We start from the raw sequence: 27,987 nt of genomic DNA, 5'->3' as shown, positions 1-27,987 counted from the left end.
CCACTTCTCAAAGCCACTTCCTGTCTCTCCACTTAGTCTCTCCGATTTGGTGGTGGGCTGGTGAGTATGCACTTAATTTTGCTCCCTGATTATTCTGAATTTCTTTTCCATTTGAGCCCTGTATCCTGATGGCAGGCCTTTTTTTTCAAGCAAACATTAGAGTGTGTGTGAGTCACAAGGCGATTAATTTCGGCTGTGTGGAGATTGGGAAAAGGCAGTGAAATGCTCTGCCTGGCTTATTTCCACGTGGGCCTCTGCAGCACTGGGTCTGCCTTCCTTCCCCGAGACCTGGTGACCCAGAAACAACGGACTCTGCTTCATGTACAGAGTCCCCGTGTTCCTGGAAAATACCTGGATTCCTTTTGCTTGGAGGGGCAGGTATTGTTATTATTCTGATACTGTTTTGACTTAGATCTCCTGGCCGGAGGGTAGACCTTGGGAAGAGGTTCAGACTAGTACATTTTCTCTCCTGTCTGTAGAGCCCAGGCCCTCCCTGGGTTTGTGGGAGCTGTAGCGAACGTTTTTTCCCTGGTCTTTGCTCAGAGCATTCATTATAGCTTTCTTAGCCTAGGCAGGAAACTCTGAAGTTAGATGATTTTAGTGAGCCCTCAGAGGAGCTCCCAATTTTAATGTCGCCACTGTAGTGAGGGTGCCCTAAAAAGCCTAAGAACTACTAAAGAAAAAATCAGGGGCCTTAGCTCGGGACAAGCCCAAATCAAATTCTAGCACTACAGTTTACTCCTCCAGTGACCTTGGGTAACTCAGTGGACCACTATGAGGCCCCGCTGTTGAAAATCAAAATATACGAAGGCCAGGCATTATAATAAATGTTATATACCTTCTAGAAGTAAGCAGTAAATTTATTTTGGATATATTTTTTCTTATAAAAAGTCTTGCCTGGTGACTTTGAGTGTAAATGGATTCCCATTTTTTTTTTCCTCCTTGATATACATTAGTTTGAATACAATGTATGTGTTCATTATTCTTCCAGGCAGAAGATGTGAAAGAAATAAACTAGTGGAAGGAATGTAGTAATAGAATGTTGTAGACTTCTCAAAATCCTTATAATTCTTATGCTTTATTGTTAAATTAATGTTATTTTTTTGGAAAGTAATAGTTACATGGTTAAATTAAAAAGGGATCAAAGCGTGTATCATGAAGTCTCCTACGTCGCCTAATTTCTCTACCCAGTAACTTCATTAACAGTTTCTTATGTATACTTTCTGAGATATTTTATGTAAGTATAGGCAAATATATGTATTTTACCCTCCCCTCTTACATACTCTACCATGTATCTTTCTTTTCCCACTTGAGATTTCCAAATGAATAAAGAACATCCATATTCTTTATGATGGTTACACAGTAATCTAATGTATGTGCATACCATAATTTAAGCTTTATTGGTGAACATTTAGGTAGTTTACAGTCTTGTTGTTTACCCCAAAATGAATAACCTTGTATATAAGTCAGTTGTCACATGCCACAGTTCAATTGGGTTTGATATAGTTTATAAGGACTCTAAACATGCACTGCTTCCTGTTACTTATATTTATTTTGTACACGGTGATAACTGGAAACCAACCAACACCATAAATGTCCTGATTGAGCAATAAAGCATTTTTTATCAAAAGCAAAACCACGCTGATGGCTTTTATGTGAATGGATCTTTGCCCACTTCAGTTTAAGGGATGGTTTATTTTGCTGTGAACACATTTAATGTTGAGAAGGAATGGCAACATGAACCAGAGAAACCGCATGGGCAGAAGGAGCATGTTTCCAGTGTTTACTTAGCAGAATGCATGCTGGATATCTTCCTGAAATAACAGTGTTGAGTGAGTAAACTCATATTTTAGCATTAAGTTAGGGAAAACAAATGTTTTTTTGGGATGAAAATATGCAAAACAAAAGCTTCTGGGAATTCCACCAAAGCTTTTTTATTTTTATTTTTTTTTAAGTCATAAAAGGCTAAGATCATGTCTTGTGAAACCTCTAGTTTTCCAGTTAGGAGTATCTTGGATTTGAAAGTGGACTTATTAGGGATGTGTCACTCCCATTAGGGAGTGACTTTCTGGGCTTCACGATATTGTGAAGGTGAAATTTTTAGGCAGAATATCCCCATTCCTACTCATTAGCTGGTTGAGCTTGGACACTTAATAATAGAAACAACACGTTAAACAATTTAGTTGCATGTCAGCTACTGTGCAAAGTATTTTATGTTTATTTTACCTCATTTAATCTTCACAACAGTCCTAAGAGGTGGGTGGTATTTGTCCTCATTTTACAGAAAGGGAAACCAAGGCTTAGAAAAGTTGCAAATAGGTGGGGGAGTCAAGCTCCGGTTTTGTCTGATTTCAAAATCCATTATGTTAACCACTAAGGTGCCTGCCATTAGTCTCCAAACCATGCTTACAGACCTATAAGATGGAGATGACCTATATTTGCAAAATGAGGCAATATATAGAAAGGGCTTTGTAAATTCTGAGATAGGCAAAGTATTATGAAATAGATAAAATATCAAGTTAACAGAGTAGACTTTTACTGGCTCTTGTATTCTGATTTCAAGTTATTCTTTCCTGCTGTTGTGATCCAAAGCCCTCAGGTAGTATTTCATTTGTGACCCTGGTGAAATAGTTGTCTTTTGGTATGAGCTGCATGGCCCGTCTGTGTTTCTGAGCTCCTCACTTTTATATATGCTCTGAGTGGATTCTGCTTGCACTGAGGTTAAAACCATTGGTATTTTGGGCTAAAATAGCTGACAGTGAGTGAGAAACAAAACTTGTAATCTTTTCTGATAGTAGTGCCTTATAGAGCTATCTCTAAAAGAGAACTATGCCAAGTGACAGTGTAGCATTTAATTCCTATGCAGAATTTTGTGTTTTCCTTTTGCTTCAGGTTGAAGATGGAATCCATGGAGGAACACAGGCCTGGGTCTTCAAAAGCCTATGTGCCAGCCGAGAAGTGGCACTGTGAAAGCATTTGTAACATCAATTAAGTGGGCTTGGATTTGGACATTCTTGGTAGGAATGGTTAAAGGCTGATGGGACCATAAAGCAAGTACTTGAACTTTGACTAAGATAATGCCTTAAAGTGTTCTCTGTGTCCCATGTATATGTGTCTTTTCTATCTCAGAAAGATAGGTTCTTTAAATTACTGTTGTATCCCATAATCCTAGGCACATAGTGGGCATTGAGTAATTGGCATGGAACTGAATAGGCAGTTATCATCTTAGAAGCATCAGATTTGGTATTATCAGTTTGTAGTTTATATCAGGTTTTCATGAAGCATCTGTTCCCATACATAAAATGTATGTTTTGGCCATGAATACCAGTACTTAGAAGCTTTTACTTCTCACAGGGGACAAAATGAGTGGGTCATTGGTAGTTTATGGGGTATTTATAAAATATTTACTTGAGTTCCCTAAATGCTTAGTAATTATGAAATGGCCTTCATTGGTAGAATGCCATTGGTAGAACTGTAGAAACCTTGCACTTCATGTCTTATTACTTCTGTTCCCTTAGTTAATCTAATATGCTGCTCATCTGAAAACAGCCTTAAATAATTAAAGTGTTATTCAACTGTCAGATGGGAGTAAAATAACACTTTGATTATATCTCTCAGGTACTTAAACCACCTCAGTTTCTTTCTGACCTACTGAGCCAGTATGTCATTCTCATTATATGCTAAAACCAACCATCTTCTGTAACTCTGCTTCCTATTTCTTGTAGGAAGAAGCATGGTGAAGTGGACAGAACTGAATTTAAATCCTCTTTAAAAAAAAATGTTTATGTACTTATTTTAGGGGGGGAGGGTCAGAGAGAATTGCAAGCAGGCTCCACATCATCTTGCAGAGCCTGATGTGGGGCTCGATCTCAGAACTCTTGAGATCATGACTGGAGCTGAAATCAAATGTCTGGAGGCTTAACTGACAGCCACCCAGGTGTCCCTAAATCTTAGGTCTTAATAGCTCTTAATAGCTAGTTAATTTAATTTCTCTAAGCCTCAAATTTAACAATAAATATGGGATAATAAAGTTTGAGTGAAATGATTTTTAAAGTTTCTGACAGAATAGTAATTTGTTTTAAGCTTATTTATTTTGTGGGGTGCCTGGGTTAAGCATCTGGCTCTTGATTTCGGCTCAGGTCATGCGCTCATGGTTCTTGGGATCGAGCCCATTGTTGGGGTCTGTGCTGACATTGGGGAGCTTGCTTGGGATTTTCTCTCCTTTCACGATCCACCCCTCCCCCACTCGTGCTCTCTCACTCTCTCTCTCTTAAAATAAATGAATAAACATTAAAAAATTTATTTTTTTTTCAACTTTTTTTTTTTTTTTAATTTTTGGGACAGAGAGAGACAGAGCATGAACGGGGGAGGGGCAGAGAGAGAGGGAGACACAGAATCGGAAACAGGCTCCAGGCTCCGAGCCATCAGCCCAGAGCCTGACGCGGGGCTCGAACTCACGGACCGCGAGATCGTGACCTGGCTGAAGTCGGACGCTTAACCAACTGCGCCACCCAGGCGCCCCTAAAAAATTTATTTTGAGAGAGAGAGAGTGTACCCATGTATGCACAAGAGGGGAAGGGGATAGGTAGGTAGAGAGTGAGAATGCCAAGCATGCTTCGCATTATCAGTGTGGAACCTCACATGGGTCTTGAACCCAGGAACCATCAGATCAAGACCTGAGCTGAAATCAAGAGTTGGATGCTTAACCTACTGAGCCACCCAGGTGACCCCAGATAATAGGAATTTTTAAGAATGTTAGATACTACTTCCCTTTCCGTCAGCTTATTTTAGTCATACCCATCCTTTAAGGCACTGCTATCCAACAGAATTTTCTGTGATGGAAGTGTTCTATATTTGTATTCTGCATGGTAACCATTAGCCACACGTGGTTATTGAGCAATTAAAATGTGACTGAGGAATTTAATTTAAAATTTAACAGCTGTATGTGGTGTTACCTGTTGGGTAGTGCAATTTTTTTTCTTGTGATGAGAATTATTTCATTTTTTTTAATGTTATTTTATTTTGGGGAGACAGAGAGAGAGAGAGAGAGAGAGACAGAACATGAGCGTGGGGAGGGTCAGAGAGAGAGAGGGAGACACAGAATCTAAAGCAGGCTCCAGGCTCTGAGCTGTCTGTCACACAGAGCCCTGATGTGGGGCTTGAGCTCACCAACCTTGGTATCATGACCTGAGCTGAAGTCAGGTGCTTAACCAACTAAGCCACCCAGGCGCCCCTTGACTTAAATTTTTTTTAAGTTTATCTATTTTGAGAGAGGCAGAGAGAGTGTGAGTGGGGGAGGGGCAGAGAGATGGAGACTCACAAGCAAGGCTCTGTGCTGTCAATGCAGAGCCCAATGCTAGGCTCGAACTCAACAAACTGATCATGACCTGAGCTCAAATCAAGAGTTGGACACTTAATTAACTGAGGCACCCAGGCACCCTATGATGAGAACTTTTAAGATCTCTCTTAGCAACTTCCAAATATACAATATGGTATTATTTTAAGGCTCATTCAAGATACATAACTTTTTTCTTCATGAAGACTACTATGATCAATGATTCTTATTTTTTTTTAACTTTTTTAAATGTTTATTTTTGACCCAGAGAGAGACAGCATGAGTGGGGGAGGGGCAGAGAGAGAGGGAGACACAGAATCCAAAGTAGACTCCAGGCTCTGCGCTATCAGCACAGAGCCCGACGCAGGGCTCAAACTCACAGACCACAAGATCATGACCTAAGCTGAAGCCAGATGTTCAATCGACTGAGCCACCCAGGCACCCTGACCAATGATTCTTATTTTTAACAATCCTTCCTATACCACTTTTTGGTACTTCCCATGGACATTAATCTGCATCAGTCTTGTATTTCTAACTAGATTGTATCTGAGGTTATGGATTTTAAAATCTTCACATTGTTGTATGAAAAGGAACATGATAAAGATATAATAGTTTTAGTAAGTTTTAGATTATCATTAAATATAATACAAGAAACTTTCTAGTTAATAATAGGGAATAGTCTGAAGATTGCCTGCAATGATGAGCTTTGTGTCTAGGCTTTCACCTGAAAGTTAGATTACACTGAAGCCTTGGAAGAGGAAATTATGCTTTCTTATATTGCCATCTTGTGGCTGCCTTGGGTTCTAAATGATACTAATTCAATTTTGCTATGTCAGGAAAGTTTTCTTTAGTTTGTTGTGATAAATTTTTACCAAAAGTAAACGTTAAATACAATCAGCATTGTCTCATGAAATTGAAACATGCTTTGAAAAAAAAAGTTAACTATTTTGGATTACCTTCTCTCTCTGTCTCTCTTTTTTTAAGTATGCTCCATGCCCAATGTGGGGCTTGAACTCAAACCTTGAGATCAAGTTCCATGTTCTACTGACTGAGTAAGCGATGGGCCCAAGATTACCTTATTTATTTTATGAGTTCCTGGCTCTTTCCTTCTTCTTTTTATTAAAAAAAATTTGTTCATTTTTGAGAGAGAGACAGACAGACAGAGCATGAGCAGGGGAAGGGCAGAGAAAGAGGGAGACACAGAATCTGAAGCAGGCTCTAGGCTCTGAGCTGTCAGCACAGAGCCTGACACGGGACTTGAACTCACAAACTGTGAGATCATGACCTGAACCGAAGTCAGATACTTAACTAACTGAGCCACTCAGGCGCCCTTTTTTCCTTTCCTTATTTTTTCTTTCTTTCTTTCTTTTTTTTTTTTTAAAGGATTTTGTGAATCTAATGACTGGTTACAAGTATTTTCTGTAGTTGAACACCCTATGGACTTGGAAAGGTTGGCAGTAACCCATGTCATTTATGCCCCATCTCACTGAATTTGTTCCCATAACTGCAAAGCTCTGGTTGCAGCCAGCACATGGCTCCTTCCTCTTCCATACTGTTCTCTTATTGTGAGACTCTGGACTTGTAACTTTTGGAGTTTGGTTAAACTTATTGTACAGTTTTACCCAAACTTTTAAAGTTATATAAGAATCTGAGCTTGTGTAAGAAGTCCTGTCCTAATGTGATACTGAGTTTGGGCATTTGGGCATTTCATGCCATTCATTCTCCAAATAGATGGGTCAATTTATATTACTGGTTGGAGATTGATACAAAGAATGGTTTTCCTTGAGGTTAATTTTCCTTGAGGCTATAGAGATGTGGCTTGGGAGTAGGCTGGTATGCATTCAAGTCCTGTAATCATAATCTTTATTATTTACTCTTTATTTTTCAGAGATGATGCATTTGGAAAGATGATATGCAGGTAGTTGGTAGATCGTGTGGTTCAACTAATTTCTAGATAGAAGCTGATGGATTTGATACCAGAGGTAAGTGTAAAAGAAAAGTCTTTTTACTTGATTTGGATTTCTAATCATCTAGTAAGTTTTGGGGCTCAGTGTCCTTAGTGGCTGGAATTTGGTAGTTTGAAAAAGCCTTAGTTCTAACCTTAAGAGTGCCCTCCTAGTTTAGAGACGGGGAGCCTGTGGTGGTTTGCCCTTCATCAGTCACCTACAGTTTGCCATGATGAAATGCATGTTAAGTCCGTGTTTCAGCTGATCACCCTGATTAAACACATGCTCTGAGCAGACTAAAGCTAGGGCAAACACCTGGAGTTGAATTCTGCTTCTTGGAATTCTTACTGGGATCTAGCCCCCCAGTCCCAGGTAAATCTTAAATCTTTGAATTACAGATCTGATACTACAACACTTTGTTGTGTGCTTTGACCTTTTGTGATATCTTATTGAGATAGATAGAACCAGGGTCAAGAATCTTCCTCAGTGTAAACATTCAGACACTACAGAAAAAGCACTGATAACTGGTATAATTCTATCACCCACTTTACTTGGCGGTTTTTAACTAATCACTATTTTATTAATTTATATATAAGATTAAGAGGATTTCAGAGTTGGTTCAATTTTGTCAGGATCATAAAATGCAACACTATGTAGTCACTTAAAAGTTCTGATACAGGTTTACCTTTTTTGAAATGGAAGGATATTCAAGATACATTGAGTTAAAAACAAGTTATAGAGCAGTGTGCCTAATCCCTTTTATGCTTAAATATTTTCATATACTTATGTTTACTTCAGAAATTTTATGAAAGGATATACTCAATACTAGGGATTATTGTTTCTAGAATTGGATTCTAAGGGTGATCCTGTTACCCTGTGTTTTCTGACTTTATTATATTCATGTATTGTATTAATTGAACCTACACAGAACAGGCTTCTATTCTTTTTATCTGTGCCTGCATGCTTCAGCAGAGAATGGGGTACATCTGAGGGAGAAATACAGGCAATGCAAATAATCCAAAGTAACATTAGTACTTGAAATAGCTTTCAGCTTTGGCTATGTCTTTTTGCAGCAATGACGTTTCAGGAGACCAAAACTAGATCTGAGTCTGACTTCTTTCCCAGCTTGGAATTCTTGGGTGTTGGAAGTCCTGGATATACAACAGATGATGACAACATTTTTCTTTTGTGGTAAGGCTTATGTTGAAGCTGAGAAGCTTTGACATACATATGAATCTTTGAAAATTCAACTTTGTGGCTTCATGGCCAGCTGCTAAATTGCTACAGATTTAATATTTTAAAAGGTCAAAGATGTTGAGGTAGCATAGTATATTATGCATAGATTCTGGAGTGAGACTGAGTTCAAACCAATCCTTTGTCACTTAACAGCTATGTAACCTTGGCAAGTTTCTTAACATCTCAGTGTCTTAATATCTTATGAGAATAATAGTGCCAGATTCAAAAGAATAGTATGTCACTTTGAAGATTAGATAATAAATTTGTGGGCTTAGAACACTGCTTAAGCATATAGTGATTGTTCAATAGATATTACCTGTTTTTTTTTTATTGATGTTTATTATTCAGATAGAGACAGTGCAAGTGGGGGAGGGGCAGAGAAGGAAGGAGACACATAATTTGAAGCAGGCTCTAGGCTCTGAGTTGTCAGCATAGAGCCCGATGTGGGGCTCCAACCCATGAATCATGAGATCATGACCTGAGCCGAAGCTGGGCACTTAACCGACTGAGCCACCCAGGTGCCCCTAGATATTAGCTGTTTTATCATCAAAGTCCATGTGCATATTTATCTTAAACTATTCTACCTGGTGGTTTCTGACATCTTTATCTCCAGCACATAAAACCTAATTTAAAGTTCTAGAATTATGGTAATAAGTATGATAATCAGGACTAGTATGTATCTCTATGTGACTGTTCCAGTAACATTTCTTTAGTTGATTGATCTTGTTTTGGCACTGAGTTATTTATCATCCTATTCCTCATTTTGTCTTTTAGCTGGAGCAGATGATACTTGATGGTTCATTTAGCTCTTAATTGACTTTTTAAAAATTTAGATGTAGTGATTGATTCGTATTAAGACTGACTTAAAAAAAAGAATGACTTAATATCTTTATTTTTATAAATGTTTCTTAAAACATTTCTTAAAACATTCTTAAACATTAAAACATTCTTAAAACATTTATTAAAATGGTTGGAGATAAATTTTGATGGCTGTTCCTCTCACTGCTTAGAGCTTAGGTAGTGAGATTTTAGTCCATCATATATCCAAGCTGACTTGTTTTCACTCAGGGCACCATGGGGATGGGTTGGCCGTCCGTTAGTATCTTCTGATTTTTGCGGAGTCAAACAATTACAAAGCAGGTGGTGATTCTAGGTTAAGACAATGTACCTGTGATTGAAAAATAAAACAAAACTAACATTAAAATATAAGGATGTATAAGTTTATTGACAATCCTTTGACTGCAATAGTATTTGAATAGCACTGACCTAGGGCTATGAAAGAAAGTGGTTTAGTAAATTGAGAGTTTCTGAAACAATAACTCTGAAGTCATTCATGTTTACATTTTAAGTTGTTTAATCATTTTGTACTGATGAGTTTCTACTGATCAATTTTCTACTGAGTGGTTGCTTACACATTTTAGGTTAGTATTAAAAATGTATGGGGCGCCTGGGTGGCGCAGTCGGTTAAGCGTCCCGCTTCAGCCAGGTCATGATCTCGCGGTCCGTGAGTTCGAGCCCCGCGTCAGGCTCTGGGCTGATGGCTCGGAGCCTGGAGCCTGTTTCCGATTCTGTGTCTCCCTCTCTCTCTGCCCCTCCCCCGTTCATGCTCTGTCTCTCTCTGTCCCAAAAATAAATAAAAACGTTGAAAAAGAAAAAAAAATTTTTAAAAAAATGTATTTTTCGGGGTGCCTGGGTGGCTCAGTCGGTTAAGCGTCCGACTTCACCTCAGGTCATGATCTCACGGTTTATGAACCCTGCATTGGGCTCTGTGCTGATAGCTCAGAGGCTGGAGTCTGCTTTGGATTCTGTCTTTCTCTGCTCCTCCCCTGCTTGTGCTCTCTCTCTCAAAGAATAAATAAACATTTTTTAAAAATGTATTTTTCTTCACAGCATGAAAGTAGATGGAAATTAAAGATGGAAACAGACTTTTCTCCTCAGAAAGGGTTTATAGAATCAACTTGCAGGGTGTCTGGTGGCTCAGTTGGTTAAGCATCCGATTTCAGCTCAGGTCATGAGCTCGAGGTCCGTGAGTTTGAGACCTGCATTGGGCTCTGTGCCAACAGCTCAGAACCTGAGATCTGCTTCGGATTATGTGTCTCCCTCGCTCTGCCCCTCCCCCACTCATGCTCTGTCTCTCTCTCAAAAATAAACATTATCAGAAATTTTTTAAAAGAAATGCAAGAAAATTAGTTAAAAAAACCTTGCAAAAATGTAAGAGGCAAGAGGAGTAAAATATTTTCTTTCATCATTCTTAGATTCTTTGCTAGATTGTAAACTCCATGAAAGCAGGAAAACTTCCTTATCTGTAATGCCTGGCCTAGAATAGATGCTCAAAAATGTGTGAAGTGAAACCTCCATTAGATATTTTTTTAAGTTCCTGGAAAATGGCACCCTTTTTAATGGCATTTTGGCAAGACATTTATTTACATGTAATAATTGGAACTTAAATTTTGACTCTGATGAAAAATGCATATATAGGTACATTGTATATATAGGTACATCTGGGTACCAGTGAGTCTACCTAAAAGTCTTAATACTTGGGGTGCCTGGCTGGCTTATTGGTAGAGCATGCTGCTCTTGATCTTAGTGTTGTGAGTTCAAGACCCAAGCTGGGTGTAGAGATTACTTTGATTATGATGCTTTATCGTTTAAGGGTCAATGAAGAATGGCTGCCAAAACAAACGGTTTGAGGAATAATTATATAAAAGCTTACATTTATGTATGTTTGTTTATTTATTTTTCTGAGAGAGAACCAGCAGCAAAGGGGCAGAGAGAGGGGGACAGAAGGTCCAAAGTGGGCTATGTGCTGACAGTAGAGTCCAGTGCAGGGCCTGAACTCATGAACCATGAGATTATGACCTGAGCTGAAGTCGATTTAAGTCTTTTTTTTTTTTTTTTAATTTTTTTTTTCAATGTTTATTTATTTTTGGGACAGAGAGAGACATAGCATGAACGGGGGAGGGGCAGAGAGAGAGGGAGACACAGAATCGGCAACAGTCTCCAGGCTCTGAGCTATCAGCCCAGAGCCCGACGCGGGGCTCGAACTCACGGACCGCGAGATCGTGACCTGGCTGAAGTCCGACGCTTAACCGACTGCACCAACCAGGCGCCCCTGAAGTCGACTGAAGTCTTAACCGACTGAGCCACCCAGGCACCCCAAAAGCTTACTGATATTTAATAGGATATCTTTTATTATGAGCATTTTATTTATAGCCTTAATTGGACATTTATCATTGATTTAAGTTTTACAGAGCACTCAGGTATGGTTAAAAAGTCATTATTTCTGGGGGCGCCTGGGTGGCGCAGTCGGTTAAGCGTCCGGCTTCAGCCAGGTCACGATCTCGCGGTCCGTGAGTTCGAGCCCCGCGTCAGGCTCTGGGCTGATGGCTCGGAGCCTGGAGCCTGTTTCCGATTCTGTGTCTCCCTCTCTCTCTGCCCCTCCCCCGTTCATGCTCTGTCTCTCTCTGTCCCAAAAATAAATAAAACACGTTAAAAAAAAATTAAAAAAAAAAAGTCATTATTTCTGCTTTATAGTTAATGTTGAAATACTTATAATTATTTTGGCTAAATTATACTTTAAAGAATTTTTTCCCCTACATAGTATATTTATATCCCGGAGGATATATTTTACTTGCAAGGGATATAACATACAAATTCAGGTATTGGAAGTCTAGTACTTATCCCTGTGATTTGAAATGAGATTTAATACTCATACTAGAATTATAGAAATGGTATGTCACTATAATAACTTCTGTTAGAATTTGAAATCTAATTTTTAGATTAAGATTCTTCCATTAAAATGAATATAAGTATCAAATTAGTTTAGAGTAGATCATGCTAACATTCTAAGATTCAATAATAACAGGAGAAATTACTATTTTGAAATTTTTAGAGCAATGTGGTATATACTCCGTATAGTTGATAGATACTTAATATCTACCCAAGATCAATATCAAACTTTATGATAAAAAAATCATTTTTGAAATGTGAAGATAATCTGTAATTAAATGGTATAAATGATGCGTAAGCACAAATTATAGAGTTTATCCAGATCCTTATATTAGGAAGAATGGATCAAACATCTATAAATGAAAAGCAAAACTTTAAACCTATAGAAAAACAAGGAATATGATGACATTGGAATAGACTTAAGCACCAAAAGGAAAGATTGATGAATTTGTATACAGTAAAATTAAAACTTAGGTTTACATACCATGTAATCAACAAAGGACTCCATAGAAATATAGAAATGATCAAAGGATATGAATGAGTAATTCACAGATGAGGATCTCTGAGTAGTCAGTCACCTGAAAAGATGCTTAATCTCACTAATAATCAAAGAATTGGCATGTTAAAACATTGAGATGCCATTTTACTGCCATCATAAGGGCAAAAATGAAAACAAAACCAGAAAAATGACACTTGCATATGTTGCTGAGTCTGAAGCAGTGTGCTCTCGTTTTTGCTGGTGGTAGTGAAATTTATTTGAAGTTGATTATACACAAATCCAGTCTCTGGGTATTATGTTCTATAGGAATTCTTGGCATGTGTATTCAAGAAGATATGTATAGAAAGTTTATTGAAGTACTGTTTTTAATTTTAAAAACCTGGAAGAAATGTCCATTAGAAGAATGGATAAATTGTGGTAAATTTTTAGAATTTGGCTGTTAAAATGAATTTGTGCAAGGTATGTGTATTAACATGACTACATGTCAAAAACAGTTAATAAAATAGCAAAGTGATGCATACTATGATAAGTAGTTTTAGGACATGCAAAATAAGATTTTAGTAGTTTAAGGACATGCAAAACAAGATTGATATATACATATATACTAAAAGTATAAAAGCATGCATGAGAATTATAAATACCAAAATCTGGCTTGTTTACCTCTGGAGAGGTAGAAGAAAATGGGGAGGCTTCAGTTATATTTATAATATGTTACTTCATTTAAAAGAAAATCAAATGTGAGAAAGATTTCAGTTTATTAAAGCTGCATGATGGTCATTCGTCACATTTTTTGTATGCTTGATATTTAATAATAAAAACCAATATTTAAAAAAAAATTTAATGTTTATTTTTGAGAGAGAGAGACAGAGTATGAGTGGGGGAGAGGCAGAAAGAGAGGGGGACACAGAATCCAAAGCAGGCGCCACACTCTGAGAGGTCAGCAGAGAGCCTGATCTGGGGCTCAAACTCACAAACTGGGAGATGATAACCTGAGCTGAAGTCTGATGCTTAACTGAGCCATCCAGGTACCCCAAAAACCAGTATTTTAAAAAGTTCTGTTTGGTGGATGGGTCTCTGTATCTCAGCCTTGATTGATTTTAGTAATCTCATCCCCAGGAGCACTCCAGAAAAGAGCCAGTGAAGGCAGTGAAAGGTTTGCCATAACAAGAGGACACAATGCCACTAAGAAGGAGGTTAGTTCAGTTCCTGGTGTTCCAGATAACTGGGATACTAAGTCTTTGTAGCCCCCTGCCCCTTTTTATTCTATCCGGCAAAATATTGGCAAAAAAAAGTATACATACATACACACACATACACACCCACATAATATGTATATTATTCCTACAGGCTTTTAGCCAAATGGGTTGGAAATGTGAAACGGACTCTAGAGGAAATTTGAGACTGACTTTGAAACTGACTTAGTTTTGAAACCCTAAGGTTTGGGGAATCAATGGTCTTGATGAAGAAGCAGGAAGAGATCATGTTGCAGTACAAAGGTAAGTTAGATCACAAAGTTAGGTACTGGTTGAATTTGAATGCTTTGTTTTCTAACTTTAGATTCTACACTTTTGTAGTATATTTGGCATAATTAAAATCAGGAAATGCATAAACTGCTCAGATATGCAAAAGAGATGTTAGGGGTTTACACATGAACACCCACTTTTGTTTGAATCCAGTTTGTACCACCAGAATTAAGTTACCACTGTAAACTCAGACGACATTTTAGGAAATGTATACAAAGGCCAAGAGGACCCTTTCTAATTACTGTGGACAAGTTGGAAGTAGAAAACTAGCCAAAAGTTGTGTAATTAGGATAGGTTTTGTTTGAAGAAAAAAGGGTTAGTATTAGAGATTTACAACCCATAAAGGGGTTTACAGGGCTTTGGTGTCCATTGTGTAGTACCTGTTACTACACATTATGTGGAGGTGGCTGCAAAAGACAGCATTAAGGCTTGTATTCTGAGGACCCCTCAAGCCCTCTTCAGCTGAGTTTCTAATATGAATTCCAATAGGCTTCTATAGATTAAGCAGAAGACCACGCAGGTTACACAGAACAGAAACGAAATTGGCAGGTGACAGCATTAGGGTAAAACAAGCACAAACATTTAAACAATTAAAAGTAGGTCCAGGAGAGCACACAGGCAGATCACCTCAAAAAAGCTGTGACCCCTGATCCTCTCCCTTCATTTCAGGCCCTGTAATAAATGTTGGTAACATCATAAACTAAGGAAAAGTTCTATTTTTAAATGTATCTAGAAGATATGTGAAAGCTATAAAGATCCCTGTACCAAGGTGGATAAAAAGTAAAATGGCAGAACTACAATGTGGAGGTGATAGCTATCCAATTACAGGCGTCACATTTCCGGGACTTTTTCCTACTTAGGAAGTATGTGCTGCCCAGCCTGTCCTCCCCAAGTGTTTCTAGGACAAAAACGCCTCTGTACTCAGAGGTTCTGTTAGCTTCTCAACTGCCTCTCACCCCCTTGCCTGCTGTTACCTCGGGAGACTCTGACCTCAGCTGTTACACCCAGGAGGGCACCCTCACAGCGCCTGATATGCGCCTGCGCCAGGAATACGTACCCAACCAAGTCTGCGTGCCACAGCCTGACCGGTCCCAGGATCCCAAGCGGTACGAAGCCCTGTGCCCGGTACCCGGCAGGCTCTGGGGCAACCCCGCGCATGCGCTCTCAGATGTAGTAAGAGCCGCAGGGCGAGCCCTCCCTACAGTAGTGGAATTGTGGTGGCAACGGTGTTTTCCCGCGCTTTATCCGGGCGCCTCAGGTTAGATATTTTATTTGTATTATTATTATTTTCTCCGTAGACCCTAGGAAGCAGGCCAACAACTCCAGAGTGAAGTTTCTGTGAGTCCTAATTCTCAAAAACCTGGCCCTCAGTTAACTTGGACAGCTCACCAAATTGGCTTTATTCCCCCAGTCAGGGAAAATTGGGAATTAGCCGCTCCCCTCGCTTTGCCCGAGAAGGCTCTGGTTCGAAACGTCCCAGCTTTTCTGCTCGCCCCATGCCTATTAACCCTGCTGGAGGTAAAATAAACCTTATAACTCTGGCTGCAAGGTGCCATTTACCTTTGGAGCCTATCTCAGCGTGTACTTTGGGGACAAAGGTGTCAGAGTGTCCTCGTCGACGCCTGTGACTGAGGCAACATTCTTGACAGAATTTATCGGTTGATAAATGTGAACATTTTTCCTGGGTGTATAATTGATGTGTCACAATTATTTCTTACAGTATATGATTTTGATATATCCACAATATTGCTGTCCAGTCTCGGTTAGTAAAACTCCAGTGAGAGTGGACGCTATATTGAAAAGTAACCTAAAAGTATTTATTTAGTTTTACATTAAAAAAAAGTTGCAAGGATAGCATTCAATAGTATTTGTGTTAATATTGAATGCTATCCTTGCAATTTGTTTGCAAGGAATTGTTTGATGATAAAGCAGCTTTTATACAGTTGTTCAGGTTTCATAATAGTCATTTGCTTGGACGAATTAAATTATTTTAATACTAGCAGATTACTACCGGCTTTTTAGTTAAGGCAATGCAGGTAAAGAATCTGAGAAGTCCATGTATTATGAAAAAACCTAAAAATGTAACGTAAAAGACACTTTGCACTAAAGAATGGTTGAAATCAGTGCCTGGACTTAAGTCTGCCAAGTGTGAGAAGTGATACTAAAATATGCTAGCAAACTATGGACAGTAATAAATTTGGCTTTTTTATTTAGGTATTGAGGAATGGCAAAGGGCGTAATTAACTTTTATTTGTTTGTACTTTGCAAATGTTCCTGAACTTTATTTTCTACGTACATACTATTTTTGGCTTTAGTAAGATTTGGACCACTAGTGTCTTTAATTTGTTTCTTTAAAATTTTTTTTCATGGACTTTCTAGCGGTTTACACAAAAGAACACAGTTAATATTGAGTGAAATCAATGTAACATTGATAATTACAAAAACAATAAAATACATTATTTTATCGTAATTAAATGAAAACATGGTCTGTTTATTTACTATTTATTTCATTTTCACTAAAAGTTAACTTATTTGGCCTTTTCATTTACCACTTATTAGGATTCTTTTCAGCATCTGGAGACCTCACTTTCTATTATGTCTTTGTGTGAAGACATGCTGCTTTGTAATTATCGCAAGTGTCGTCTCAAACTCTCTGGTTATGCGTGGGTCACTGCCTGCTCTCACATCTTCTGTGATCAGCATGGCAGTGGTGAGTTTAGTCGTTCACCAGCTATCTGCCCTGCCTGCAACAGTACCCTTTCTGGAAAGCTAGACATTGTCCGCACAGAACTCAGTCCATCAGAGGAATATAAAGCCATGGTACTGGCAGGACTTCGACCAGAGATTGTGTTGGACATTAGCTCCCGTGCACTGGCCTTCTGGACGTATCAGGTTAGTGCTTAGGCTAGTTTTTCTGGACAGTATGATTGGAGGCATGTGGAAGCTTCTAATGTTTTTCCTTCACTGTGTTTGTATTTATTTTTTGTGAATATATAGAAAACTTTCTTTTTAATAATTTTTTTTTTCAAAAGTAATATGTTTAGGGGTCCCTGAGTGGCTCAGTTGGTTAAGCATCCAGCTTTGGCACAGGTCATGATTTTGTGGTTTGTTGGTTTGAGTCTCACGTCAGCTCTGTGCTGACTGCTGGGAGCCTGGAGCCTGCTTGGGTTTCTGTGTCTCCCTCTCTCTCTGCCCCACCCCTGCTCACACTCTGTCTCTGTCTCCCAAAAATAAATAAACACTAAAAAAAAAATTTGAAAAGGTCATATGTTTACTTTTTGGAAATCCAAAGGGAAGAAAATAAAAAAATCACCCATAATTCCATAACTTGGAGATCATTGTTGATATTTTTGTGTATTACTGGACTTTTTTTGTACATAAATATGTTTTACATATATATATTTTTTTGTCCCAAAGTAGGATAATATCAGTTACAGATGACAATATATTATGATTACTAGAATATTTTAGTATTTTTAAATTAGTTATTTTATAATCATAATTTTTTTTTTTCAACGTTTTTTATTTATTTTTGGGACAGAGAGAGACAGAGCATGAACGGGGGAGGGGCAGAGAGAGAGGGAAACACAGAATCGGAAACAGGCTCCAAACTCCGAGCCATCAGCCCAGAGCCTGACGCGGGGCTCGAACTCACCGACCGCGAGATCGTGACCTGGCTGAAGTCGGACGCTTAACCGACTGCGCCACCCAGGCGCCCCTATAATCATAATTTTAATAGTTGTATCATAAATTACTTCCAAGTTATAAAAAAATGTGATGAGCATTCTTATCAAATTCACGTATTTAATTATTTGCTAATATTAAATTCCTGAAAGTGGATGAATACATATTTCAAAGTTTTAAAAATTGCAGTTAATTAATTTAACTTTTAAAAGATTTTATTTTTAAGTAATCTCTCTGCTCAATGTGAGGCTTAAACTCACAACCCTGAGATCAAGAGTTGCATGCTTTACCGATTGAACCAGCCAAGTGCTCCCCAAATTGCAGTATTTTAAAATTGTCTTCCAGTTAGGACCTTTTGTGTCCCTTAAATGTATGAGGGTGCCTGATTGTTCATATTTCTACTCACCAATTAGATAATGAGTAGAGTAAAATCTTGTTTAAATATGCACTTCTTAGATGACGGTTAGCTGAAAACATTTTCTTGTATGTTTTCATGTATTTTTATGAATTGCCTGTTTTAGTTTGCTTATTTCACTTGCTGTAGGTTTTTTCCCTATTGATTTGTAGAATTCTCTCTCTTTTTTAATGTTTATGCATTTTTGAAAGAGAGACATAGCATGAGTTGGGGAGGAGCAGAGAGAGGGAGACACAATCTGAAGCAGGCTCCAGTCTCTGGGCTGTCAGCACAGAGCCCATCGTGGGGCTTGAACTCACAAACTGTGAGATCATGACCTGAGCTGAAGTCAGATGCCCAACTGACTGAGCCACCCAGGTACTACCAAGAATTCTTTATATGTACGTAACTCAGATATTGCAAGATATTATCTCTTTTTTTATTTATCTTTTATTAGTCTTTTTTTTGATATAATAGAAATGTCTCATAATTTTTTTCTAGTTTATTAAAACCACTGTGATGAGCATCTTAATACCAAGTTCACATCCTTAATTCATGATTTCTGGTACCTTCTTAGAAAGACTTTTCTGTGGAGAACTTTAATCGTGTCCTTGAGTATATTGTATATCTTGCATATACATTTATAATGCTTTTTAAAGATTTTGCTTGTCAACAAGTTAATCCTTTCATTATATTTTTCTGGGTAAGGCATCCCTCTTATATGCTCCTGTATCTTATGTGTACTTTTATTGTATTATTTATATGGTATTATAATTATCTGCATACTTGTTCATGTCTTCTAGTTGGGAGAGTTCTTCATGTCAAGTTTTGATACTTTATCTCTGGGTCCTGAGTGACCATCATAGTTACTGGTCTTAAATCTCAGTAAATATTTATTGACTGAATGAATAGACACTATATCTTAAAGTGGATTCCTATTTGGGGGATAGTACTGATTGAACATGAATGTGTTACTGTTTTCATCTTTTCAAATATGGTAGAAAGCAGTGAATGAGTAAGGTAGTCAGAAATAATTTTTTCCTATTTAGTTATTCAACAAATATTTTCTGGAAACATTTATATTTCATGCAACTTCTTAGGTACTGAGTATACAGTAATGAACAAAATGTATGAGTTTCAAGAAGGCTACGGTTTAGTGGTGATAAAGATTAAAAAACCCCAGACATTTATAATATATTTGTAATGTGTACATTATAAGGAAAGTACAGAGTGCTGTGGGACTACATAGAAGGGCCTGGTAACCCAGACTTGGTGGAGTTACATCACGCTATATTGAATGGGCAAATTAAAAAAAAATTTAGAGGTGAGTGCTCATATTTCATTCTTGTCAATATATAAAGGATAGTGAATCCAAAGATAAGCTAAAATTTGTGTCTGTATATAGTAGTTGTGTATGTGTAACAAACTTAATGGCTTAATCAACAAATTTAGTGGCTTAGAACAACATGTGTTTATTATCTCAGTTTGTGTAGGTCAAGAGTTCAGGCATAGACTGCTCAGATTCTCAAAACTATAATCAAGGTGTTGACAGGGGCTACAGTATGGCCAACTGAGGAAAGATCTGCTTCCAAGCTCATGCTGGCAGCATTCCCTTCCTAGTGGAATGTGAAACTGAGGGCCATATTTTTTGTTACTTTTTTAAAAGGATTTTATTCTTTATTTTATTTTTTAAATTTTTTAATGTTTATTTGCTTTTGAGAGAAAGAGAGACAGAGGTCTGAGTCGGGGAAGGGCAAAGAGAGGGAGACACAGAATCTGAAGCAGGCCCCAGGCTCTGAGCTGTCAGCACATGGGGCTCGAACTCACAGACCATGAGATCATGACCTGAGCTGAAGTCGGGCGCTTACCTGACTGAGTCACCCAGATGCCCTGAAGGGACTTTATTTTTAAAGCAGTTTTAGGTTTATAGCACAATTAAGAGGAAGATGGAGAGATTTCCCATATATTTGTTGTCTTCGATACATGTATAGTCCTCCATTATCAACATCTGCCACCGCGATGGTACATATGTTTTAAATGGTGGACCTACATTGACATGTCACTGTCATACAAAGTCCATAGTTTACATTAGGGTTCTCTCTGTGGTATATATATGCTGTGAATTTGGACAAATGTATAATGACTTATATGCACCATGATAATATCCACAGTAGTTTCACTGCTCTAAAAATCTGTGCACCATCTTTATCCCTCCTTTCCCCTAACCCCTGGCAACCACTGATCTTTTTACTATTTCCATAGTTTTGCCTTTTTCAGACTGTCACACAGTTGGAATCCTACAGTTTGTAGTCTTTTTCATTGGCTTTTTTTTTTTTAATTTTTTAAGGTTTATTCATTTTTCATAGATTGACAGGCAGAGTGTGAGGGGGGAGAGGCAGAGAGGGAGACACAGAAGCTGAAGCAGGCTCCGGGCTCTGAGCTGTTGGCACAGAGCCCAACGCAGGGCTCGAACTCACAGACCATGAGATCATGACCTGAGCTGAAGTCTGACGCTTAACCGACTGAGCCACCCAGGCGCTCCATTGGCTTCTTTGACTTAGTAATACTCATTTAAATTTCCTCTTTTTTCATGTCTTGATAGTTCATATCCTTTTAATGTTAATACTATTCTGTTGTTAGATTTTACACAGTTTATCCATTCACCTCTGAAGGACAATTTGGTTGCTTACAAGTGTTGGTAATAATGAATAAAGCTGCTATAAACATTTGTGTGCAAGACATGTTTTCAGTTCCTTTGGATAAATACCAAAGAGCATGATTTCTGGATTGTATAGTAAGACTATGTTTGGTTTTATAAGAAACTGCTGTTTTATAAGGAATCTGTCTTACAAGAAATCTGTCTTCCAAAATGGCTGTAACTTTGCATTCCTACTATCAATGGAGGAGAGTTCCTTTTGCTCCACATCCTTGCTAGTTATCAGTGTTCTGGATTTGGGCCATTCTAATAGGTGTGTAGTAGTACCTTGTTTTAATTTGCATTTACCTGATGACATGATATGGGATATCTTTTCTTTTTTTTAATTTTATTTTTTAAAATTTACATCCGGGGCGCCTGGGTGGCGCAGTCGGTTGGGCGTCCGACTTCAGCCAGGTCACGATCTCGCGGTCCGTGAGTTCGAGCCCCGCGTCAGGCTCTGGGCTGATGGCTCGGAGCCTGGAGCCTGTTTCCGATTCTGTGTCTCCCTCTCTCTCTGCCCCTCCCCCGTTCATGCTCTGTCTCTCTCTGTCCCAAAAATAAATAAACATTGAAAAAAAAAATTAAAAAAAAAAAAAAATAAAATAAAATTTACATCCAAATTAGTTAGCATATAGTGCAACAATGATTTCAGGAGCAGATTCCTTAATGCCCATTACCCATTTAGCCCAACCCCCTCCCACAACCCCTCCAGTAACCCTCAGTTTGTTCTCCATATTTATGAGTCTCTTCTGCTTTGTCCCCCTCCTTGTTTCTATATTATTTTTGTTTCTCTTTCCTTCTGTTCATCTGTTTTGTGTCTTAGCGTCCTCATATGAGTGAAGTCATATATTTGTCTTTCTCTGCCTGACTAATTTCACTTAGCATAATACCCTCCAGTTCCATTCACGTAGTTGCAAATGGTAAGATTTCATTCTTTTTGATTGCTGAGTAATACTCCATTGTATATATATGTATACCACATCTTCTTTATTTATTCATCCATCGATGGACATTTGGGCCTTTCCATACTTTGGCTATTGTTGATAGTGCTGCTATAAACATGGGGGTGCATGTGTCCCTTTGAAAGAGCACACCTGTATCCCTTGGATACATGCCTAGTAGTGCAATTGCTGAGTCGTAGGTATTTCTACCTTTAGTTTTTTGAGGTACCTCCATACTGTTTTCCAGAGTGGCTGCACCAGCTTGCATTGCCACCAACAATGCAAAAGAGATCCTCTTTCTCCACATCCTCGCCAACATCTGTTGTTGCCTGAGTTGTTCACGTTAGCCATTCTGACAGGTGTAAGGTGGTATCTCATTGTGGTTTTGATTTGTATTTCCCTGATGATGAGTGATGCTGAGCATTTTTTCATGTGTCGGTTGGCCATCTGGATGTCTTCCTTGGAGAAGTGTCTATTCATGTCTTTTGCCTATTTCTTCACTGGATTATTTGATTTTTGAGTGTTGAGTTTGATCAGTTCTTTATAGATTTTGGATATTAACCCTTTATCTGATATGTCATTTGCAAAAAGCTTCTCCCATTCTGTCGGTTGTCATTTAGTTTTGCTGATTGTTTCCTTCACTGTGTAGAAGCTTTTTATTTTGATAGGTCCCAGTAGTTCACTTTTGCTTTTGTTTCCCTTGCTTCTGGAGACATGTTGAGTAAGAAGTTGCTGCGGCCAAGATCAAAGAGGTTTGTGTCTGCTTTCTCCTCAAGGATTTTGATGGCTTCCTGTCTTACATTGAGGTCTTTCATCCATTTTGAGTTTATTTTTGTGTATGGTGTAAGAAAGTGGTCCATCCAGGTTCATTCTTTTGCATGTCGCTGTCCAGTTTTCCCAGCACCACTTGCTGAAGAGACTGTCTTTATTCCATTGGACATTCTTTCCTGCTTTGTCAAAGATGAGTTGGCGATATGTTTGTGGGTCCATTTCTGGGTTCTCTGTTCTGTTCCATTGATCTGAGTGTCTGTTCTTGTGCCAGTACCATACTGTCTTGATGATTACAGCTTTGTCGGGATATCTTTTCATATGCTTACTTCACATCTGTTTATTTTCTTTGGTGAAATGTCTATTAAGGTTTGTGACTGTTTTTTTTTTTTTTAAGTTTTTAATGTTTATGCATTTTTGAGACAGAGAGAGACAGAGTGTGAGCAGGGGAGGGGCAGAGGGAGACAAGAATCAGTAACAGGCTCCAGGCTCCAAGCTGTCAGCACAAAGCCTGATGCGGGGCTCGAACTCACAAACTGCAAGATCATGACATGAACTTAAGTCAGCTGTTCAACTGACTGAGCCACCCAAGTGCCCGCCCCTGTGACTGATTTTTTAAGTTGGGTTATTTATTGTTGAGTTCTAAGAGTTCTTTGTATGTTTTGGATAACAGACTTATCATGTCTTTTTTTTTTTTTTTTTTTTTTTTTTTTGAGAGAGAAAGCGTGGGGGGACAGAGAGAGAGGGAGACAGGATCTGAAGGGGGCTCGAACTTATAAACCATGAGATCATGACCTGAGCCGAAGTTGGATGCTTAACTGACCAAGCCACCTAGGTGCCCCCAGATATTTTCTCATTCTATGGCTTGTCTTTTCATTCTCTTGACATTGTCTTTTGCAGAGCAGAAATTTTCATCTTTAATGAAATCTAGCTCATCAGTTCTTTCTTTCACAGATTGTGCCTTTTTGTGTTGCATCTAAAAAGTCACCATTAAACCCAAGATCATTTAGATTTTCTCCTCTGTTATCTTATAGGAATCTTATAGTTTTGTGTTTACATTAGTTCTGTGATCCATTTTGAGTTAATTTTTGTGAAGGTTGTGTACAGTCTTATGTTTAGATTCATTATGACCTCAGTATTGTGCTGGCTGTTGCTCAAAGGCTGTACTCAGTTACTTGCCTTGGCCTTTGCAACATGGCTACTTGCTTTTACAAAGCCAGCAAGAGAGTGTGCTAAGGCCGACTTTATAGTCTTATGTAATATCAAGCAGCATCCTTTCATTTTACCTGTATTCTTGTCACAGCTTCTGCCCACATTGTAGGAGAGAATCTAAGTACGAGGAGACAGGGATAATTGGAGACTGTCTTATCTGTTCTCCATACTATGGATTACTTGAAATACGACATTCATATTTTTTAAAAATACTAAGACTACATGTCACTTTTCAGGGTTAGATAGATACTTTTGTTGGTATAATGGTAGCAGTTTGAGAATATTCCTCCAGAGTTTTTTCTTATGTGTTTAGTGACATGGTGTATTATTTTCTATAGTAACCATCCAATTGTACATCTAGTTTGCTTCTTAATCTGGTTCTAAATGTTAAATTAGTAATGTCCTGGTGTAAATCTTTTTGTGTAAAGTTTTATGATATATAACTTTGTACTTATTACCTTAAAAATCTCTTTTTCTCTCGGGGCAGGTACATCAGGAGCGTCTCTATCAAGAATACAATTTCAGCAAGGCTGAGGGCCATCTGAAACAGATGGAGAAGATATACACTCAGCAAATACAGAGTAAGGATGTAGAATTGACCTCTATGAAGGGGGAAGTCACCTCCATGAAGAAAGTGCTAGAAGAATATAAGAAAAAGTTCAGTGACATCTCTGAGAAACTTATGGAGCGAAATCGTCAGTATCAAAAGCTCCAAGGCCTGTATGATAGCCTTAGGCTGCGAAACATCACTATTGCTAACCAAGAAAGTATGCTGGAATCATCCATGATTGCACAATCTGGTGTTTTTGGCTTTCCATTAGGTAAGAAAGGACATATAATATCCAATAACTGTTCTTTAAATCTTTCACATTGTGTTCTGCACAGTTCTAGAAAGTCAATGGAGACTCCAAAGGCCTAGAGTGGTGATAGGTTCCAGATTCCTTATCCAGGTCTAAACATGTACATCTTTGCTTTTATTTATTTTTATTTGCTTGTGGTTAAGTTACATCTTCATTGTAAACAGTAAATCTCTTCAAAATAGTTTGCAAATTGATACTTTAGGTGAAAAGCTGTTTCCTTGCAGTAATATTAGTTGCCAGTTTTCGATTCCTTACTAAGGACTAGATACTGTTATAATATTACATATATTCATTTTATTTTTAAAACTTTGTGAAGTAGTTATTACCCTTATTTTACAGATGAGAAAACTGAGGCACAGAAAGTTTAAGTAAATTAGTCAAGTTACAGAACTATCTTCAGAGCCCACACTCAACCATTTCCTATCCTCAAGAAGTCCATGTTTCATTTTCTTTCACATGGCAATACTGATTGCACAGTACTTAAGTTATTGTTGGTTTGCTTTTGTTTATTCATTCATCAAGTATTTATCAAACATACTTCATGTACTAGTCTGCTAGACATAATCCTAGGCAATGAGAATATAAGGATTATGCAGATAGGATTCCTGCTTTCTGGAAGTGCACAATCTCGGAAGATACCAGTTCTTTTCTGCTTGTTAGGTGCCTTGACAGATACAGTGAAACTCCTGTCTCTTCCTGAGTTCTCTTTATACTATTCTTGATATAATAGAATCCAAGTGATTTTTACTATGCTATTAGTATAAATTAGTTTTGGAATGTAAAAAAGTGAAGTTTCATGTGCTGAATTTCCTAAATACATGTTTTTTGAATTACAGCCTGAGGAAAAACATTTAGTAGGGGAAGAGATGTCCTAGAAAAGGCAGGAAGTAATAAGGTGAAGAATATTAGATATAAGAATTGAAGCAAAAACAAGTTTTTGCTTAAATTTCAGTTAATCACAATTATAGTCAAAGTGTTACTGTATATTAACATTATAGATATTTTTTCCTTGTTACAATTCACATTTATGTTGATTTCTTTATATTCATCAGTTCTTTCCTGTTCCACTTTTTATGCACACATAACCTTTTTTTAACTTTTTTTTTTTAAATTTATTTTTGAGAGAAAGAGAGTGAGAGACAGAGTGCAAGCAGGGGAGGGGCAGAGAGAGGGACACACAGAGTCTGAAGCAGGCTCCAGGCTCTGAGCTGTCAGCACAGGCCCGATGCAGGGCTTGAACTCACAAGCTGTGAGATCATGACCTGAGCTGAAGTTGGACGCTTCACTGACTGAGCCACCCAGGTGCCCCTTAACCTTTTTACTTTTATCTCTTGTTACAGCTGTTGGCTTGAAGCATGTTTATAGTCAGCATTCTCTTTTAGTTACATACTCCATTTAAAACTTGTAGAAGCCAAAGAATGGTACAGTGGAAGTTGTTAAATGTTTATTTAATCAGATCTATTGTCTGATTTTTTTTTTTTAATGTTATTCTAATCTTGAACTGCGAGTATGTGCCAGTTTTTCATAGTTGATATATATTTTCTGTTTATGGCAGTATTTTAAAAAAATTTTATTCTAGAGGCTCCTGGTGGCTCAGTCAGTTAAGCGTCGGACTCTTGATTTTGGGTCAGGTCATGATCTCATGGTTGTGAGATTGAGCCCTGCATTGGGCTCCTCACCACATGAGCATGCTGAAGATTCTCTCTCTCCCTCTGTATGTACCCCTCCCCCCCCCCCCCCCCGCTAGGTGCACTCTCTCTCTCTCAAAAATAAAATAAGTAAATAAATAAAATTATTCTTAAAGAACCTGGGACAAAAGGCTTTATACACACACACACACACAATATTCCTTTGAAGTAGATTACATAGATAATGAATGAAATTATGAATTGTAAATTCTGGCTATACTAAAAACATTTCACTGTAAAATTACTTTTGGTGATGAGTTCATAGCTACTGGAAAGTGCATCACAGCAGAAGGTATAGTATATACTGTGGTTGGGGGAGGGAGTAGGAGCCATCATAACCCTTTTCTCTATCCAATATTAAGTTTATATTTTACTGTCTCATAGGAATTGATTCTGTTAAAATATTTATTAAATGAATTTTGTCTTTTTGTACCTAAAAATCTGTAAGCAAATGGATGCTTAAGTTTTCCCCTTATTTTTTTCCTAGGGAACAACTCCAAGTTTCCTTTGGACAGTACACCAGTTCGAAATCGGGGTGGTGGAGATGGAGATTTTCAGTTCAGACCATTTTTTGTGGCTTCTCCCACAGCACCTGAACCCAGCAACAGCTTTTTTAGTTTTGCCTCCCCAGGTCGTGAAGTAGAGCAGCAGCAAATCTCTAGTAGGGCCTTTAAAGTGAAAAGAATTTAGCTCATTTTACAGAATGTTTCTCTTATCACTCTCAGTGGTCTCATTTAGCAAATTACCTTTATTCTAGTTAGGGTAGGAGTCCCCATCATTGTGCTGTTATATTTTTATGAGAGACTCGGTGTCTGTAGGAATGGCTTTAGAGTCTAGTTTCTTTTTCTGTTTCCATTATTTAAGACATGAGCATTATATTAAACTCAATTTTGTGAACTGTTAAGTTTTCACCAGCAATGAAAAGGGTATAATATTTTTGACTGTTTTGTAGATCACCATTTGTTTTCTTTCTGGATTACATGCTTATTTATGATGTATTTATATATAAGCACTGTGGTATATGTCTACATGTCACTTTGGGTTCTGGTATTTATGCATATATGTATATATGTGTTCCTTTATATTGGTATTTTGCTGTATTTGCCAGTGTATTTGTAAGAAGATTTTGGTCTCTGGAAATGGCAGGTGAATCTGTAGCTCGTTATTTGGCTATGTATATCTATTTGTATATATTTATGTATTTGCCCTTGTGTTAGTTTGTGGAGGTGTGTTCATGTCAGTGAATGAGAGTACAATTTGATGCATGTATATGAAGTCTTATATTTCTTTTTTAAAATGATTCATATTGATAAAGTTATTTTGTGAAGTTGATTTTTGGCATTTATTTTAAAATAAAATTACTTTTTCTTTACCTTTTTGCCAGCAGTTGCCTTGGGCCTACTTACGCAGAAAATTTAAACAATATATTATTGATCTCAAGAGATTATATTAATTAAAATACTTTTAAAGATTT

At 37.9% G+C, this 27,987-nt stretch overlaps 1 protein-coding gene and 2 non-coding genes across 6 annotated transcripts; all 3 read left to right on the top strand.

Annotated features, from left to right (window-relative positions):
• The first annotated feature begins 4 nt into the window (after positions 1-4).
• Positions 5-27,987, top strand: CCNB1IP1 (cyclin B1 interacting protein 1). Of its 4 annotated transcripts, XM_040476482.1 has the most exons (9): positions 5-60; positions 2,893-3,017; positions 7,224-7,317; positions 8,355-8,472; positions 13,862-13,938; positions 14,093-14,241; positions 16,828-17,160; positions 24,453-24,786; positions 27,001-27,987. In XM_040476482.1, the coding sequence occupies exons 7-9, from the start codon at positions 16,864-16,866 to the stop codon at positions 27,201-27,203; spliced, it is 834 nt and encodes a 277-aa protein (XP_040332416.1). In that variant the 5' UTR covers positions 5-60; positions 2,893-3,017; positions 7,224-7,317; positions 8,355-8,472; positions 13,862-13,938; positions 14,093-14,241; positions 16,828-16,863; the 3' UTR covers positions 27,204-27,987. The 4 variants fall into 4 exon arrangements, with proteins under 4 accessions (XP_040332416.1, XP_040332418.1, XP_040332417.1 ...); XM_040476484.1 differs by lacking the exons at positions 13,862-13,938; positions 14,093-14,241; XM_040476483.1 differs by lacking the exons at positions 5-60; positions 2,893-3,017; positions 7,224-7,317; positions 8,355-8,472 and having other exon boundaries at positions 13,720-13,938.
• Positions 7,503-7,579, top strand: LOC121032533 (small nucleolar RNA SNORD126). Its single transcript, XR_005791353.1, has one exon. It is a non-coding gene; the product is annotated as a small nucleolar RNA SNORD126 (small nucleolar RNA).
• On the top strand, positions 9,502-9,648 carry LOC121032529 (small nucleolar RNA SNORA79). The gene has a single exon (XR_005791350.1). It is a non-coding gene; the product is annotated as a small nucleolar RNA SNORA79 (small nucleolar RNA).

The sequence above is a fragment of the Herpailurus yagouaroundi genome, unplaced genomic scaffold, assembly GCF_014898765.1.
Source record: "Herpailurus yagouaroundi ecotype Mexico unplaced genomic scaffold, PumYag 141, whole genome shotgun sequence".
Taxonomy (NCBI): Eukaryota; Metazoa; Chordata; class Mammalia; order Carnivora; family Felidae; genus Herpailurus; species Herpailurus yagouaroundi.
This window is presented reverse-complemented; position numbering and strand designations above follow the sequence as displayed.

Coding starts and splice junctions, on each gene's coding strand:
- CCNB1IP1 (XM_040476484.1), top strand. CDS start 16,864: ATGTCTTTGTGTGAAGACATGCTGCTTTGTAATTATCGCAAGTGTCGT. Junction 17,161..24,452: donor TGGCCTTCTGGACGTATCAG/GTTAGTGCTTAG, acceptor CTCTCGGGGCAG/GTACATCAGGAGCGTCTCTA. Junction 24,787..27,000: donor TGTTTTTGGCTTTCCATTAG/GTAAGAAAGGAC, acceptor TTTTTTTCCTAG/GGAACAACTCCAAGTTTCCT.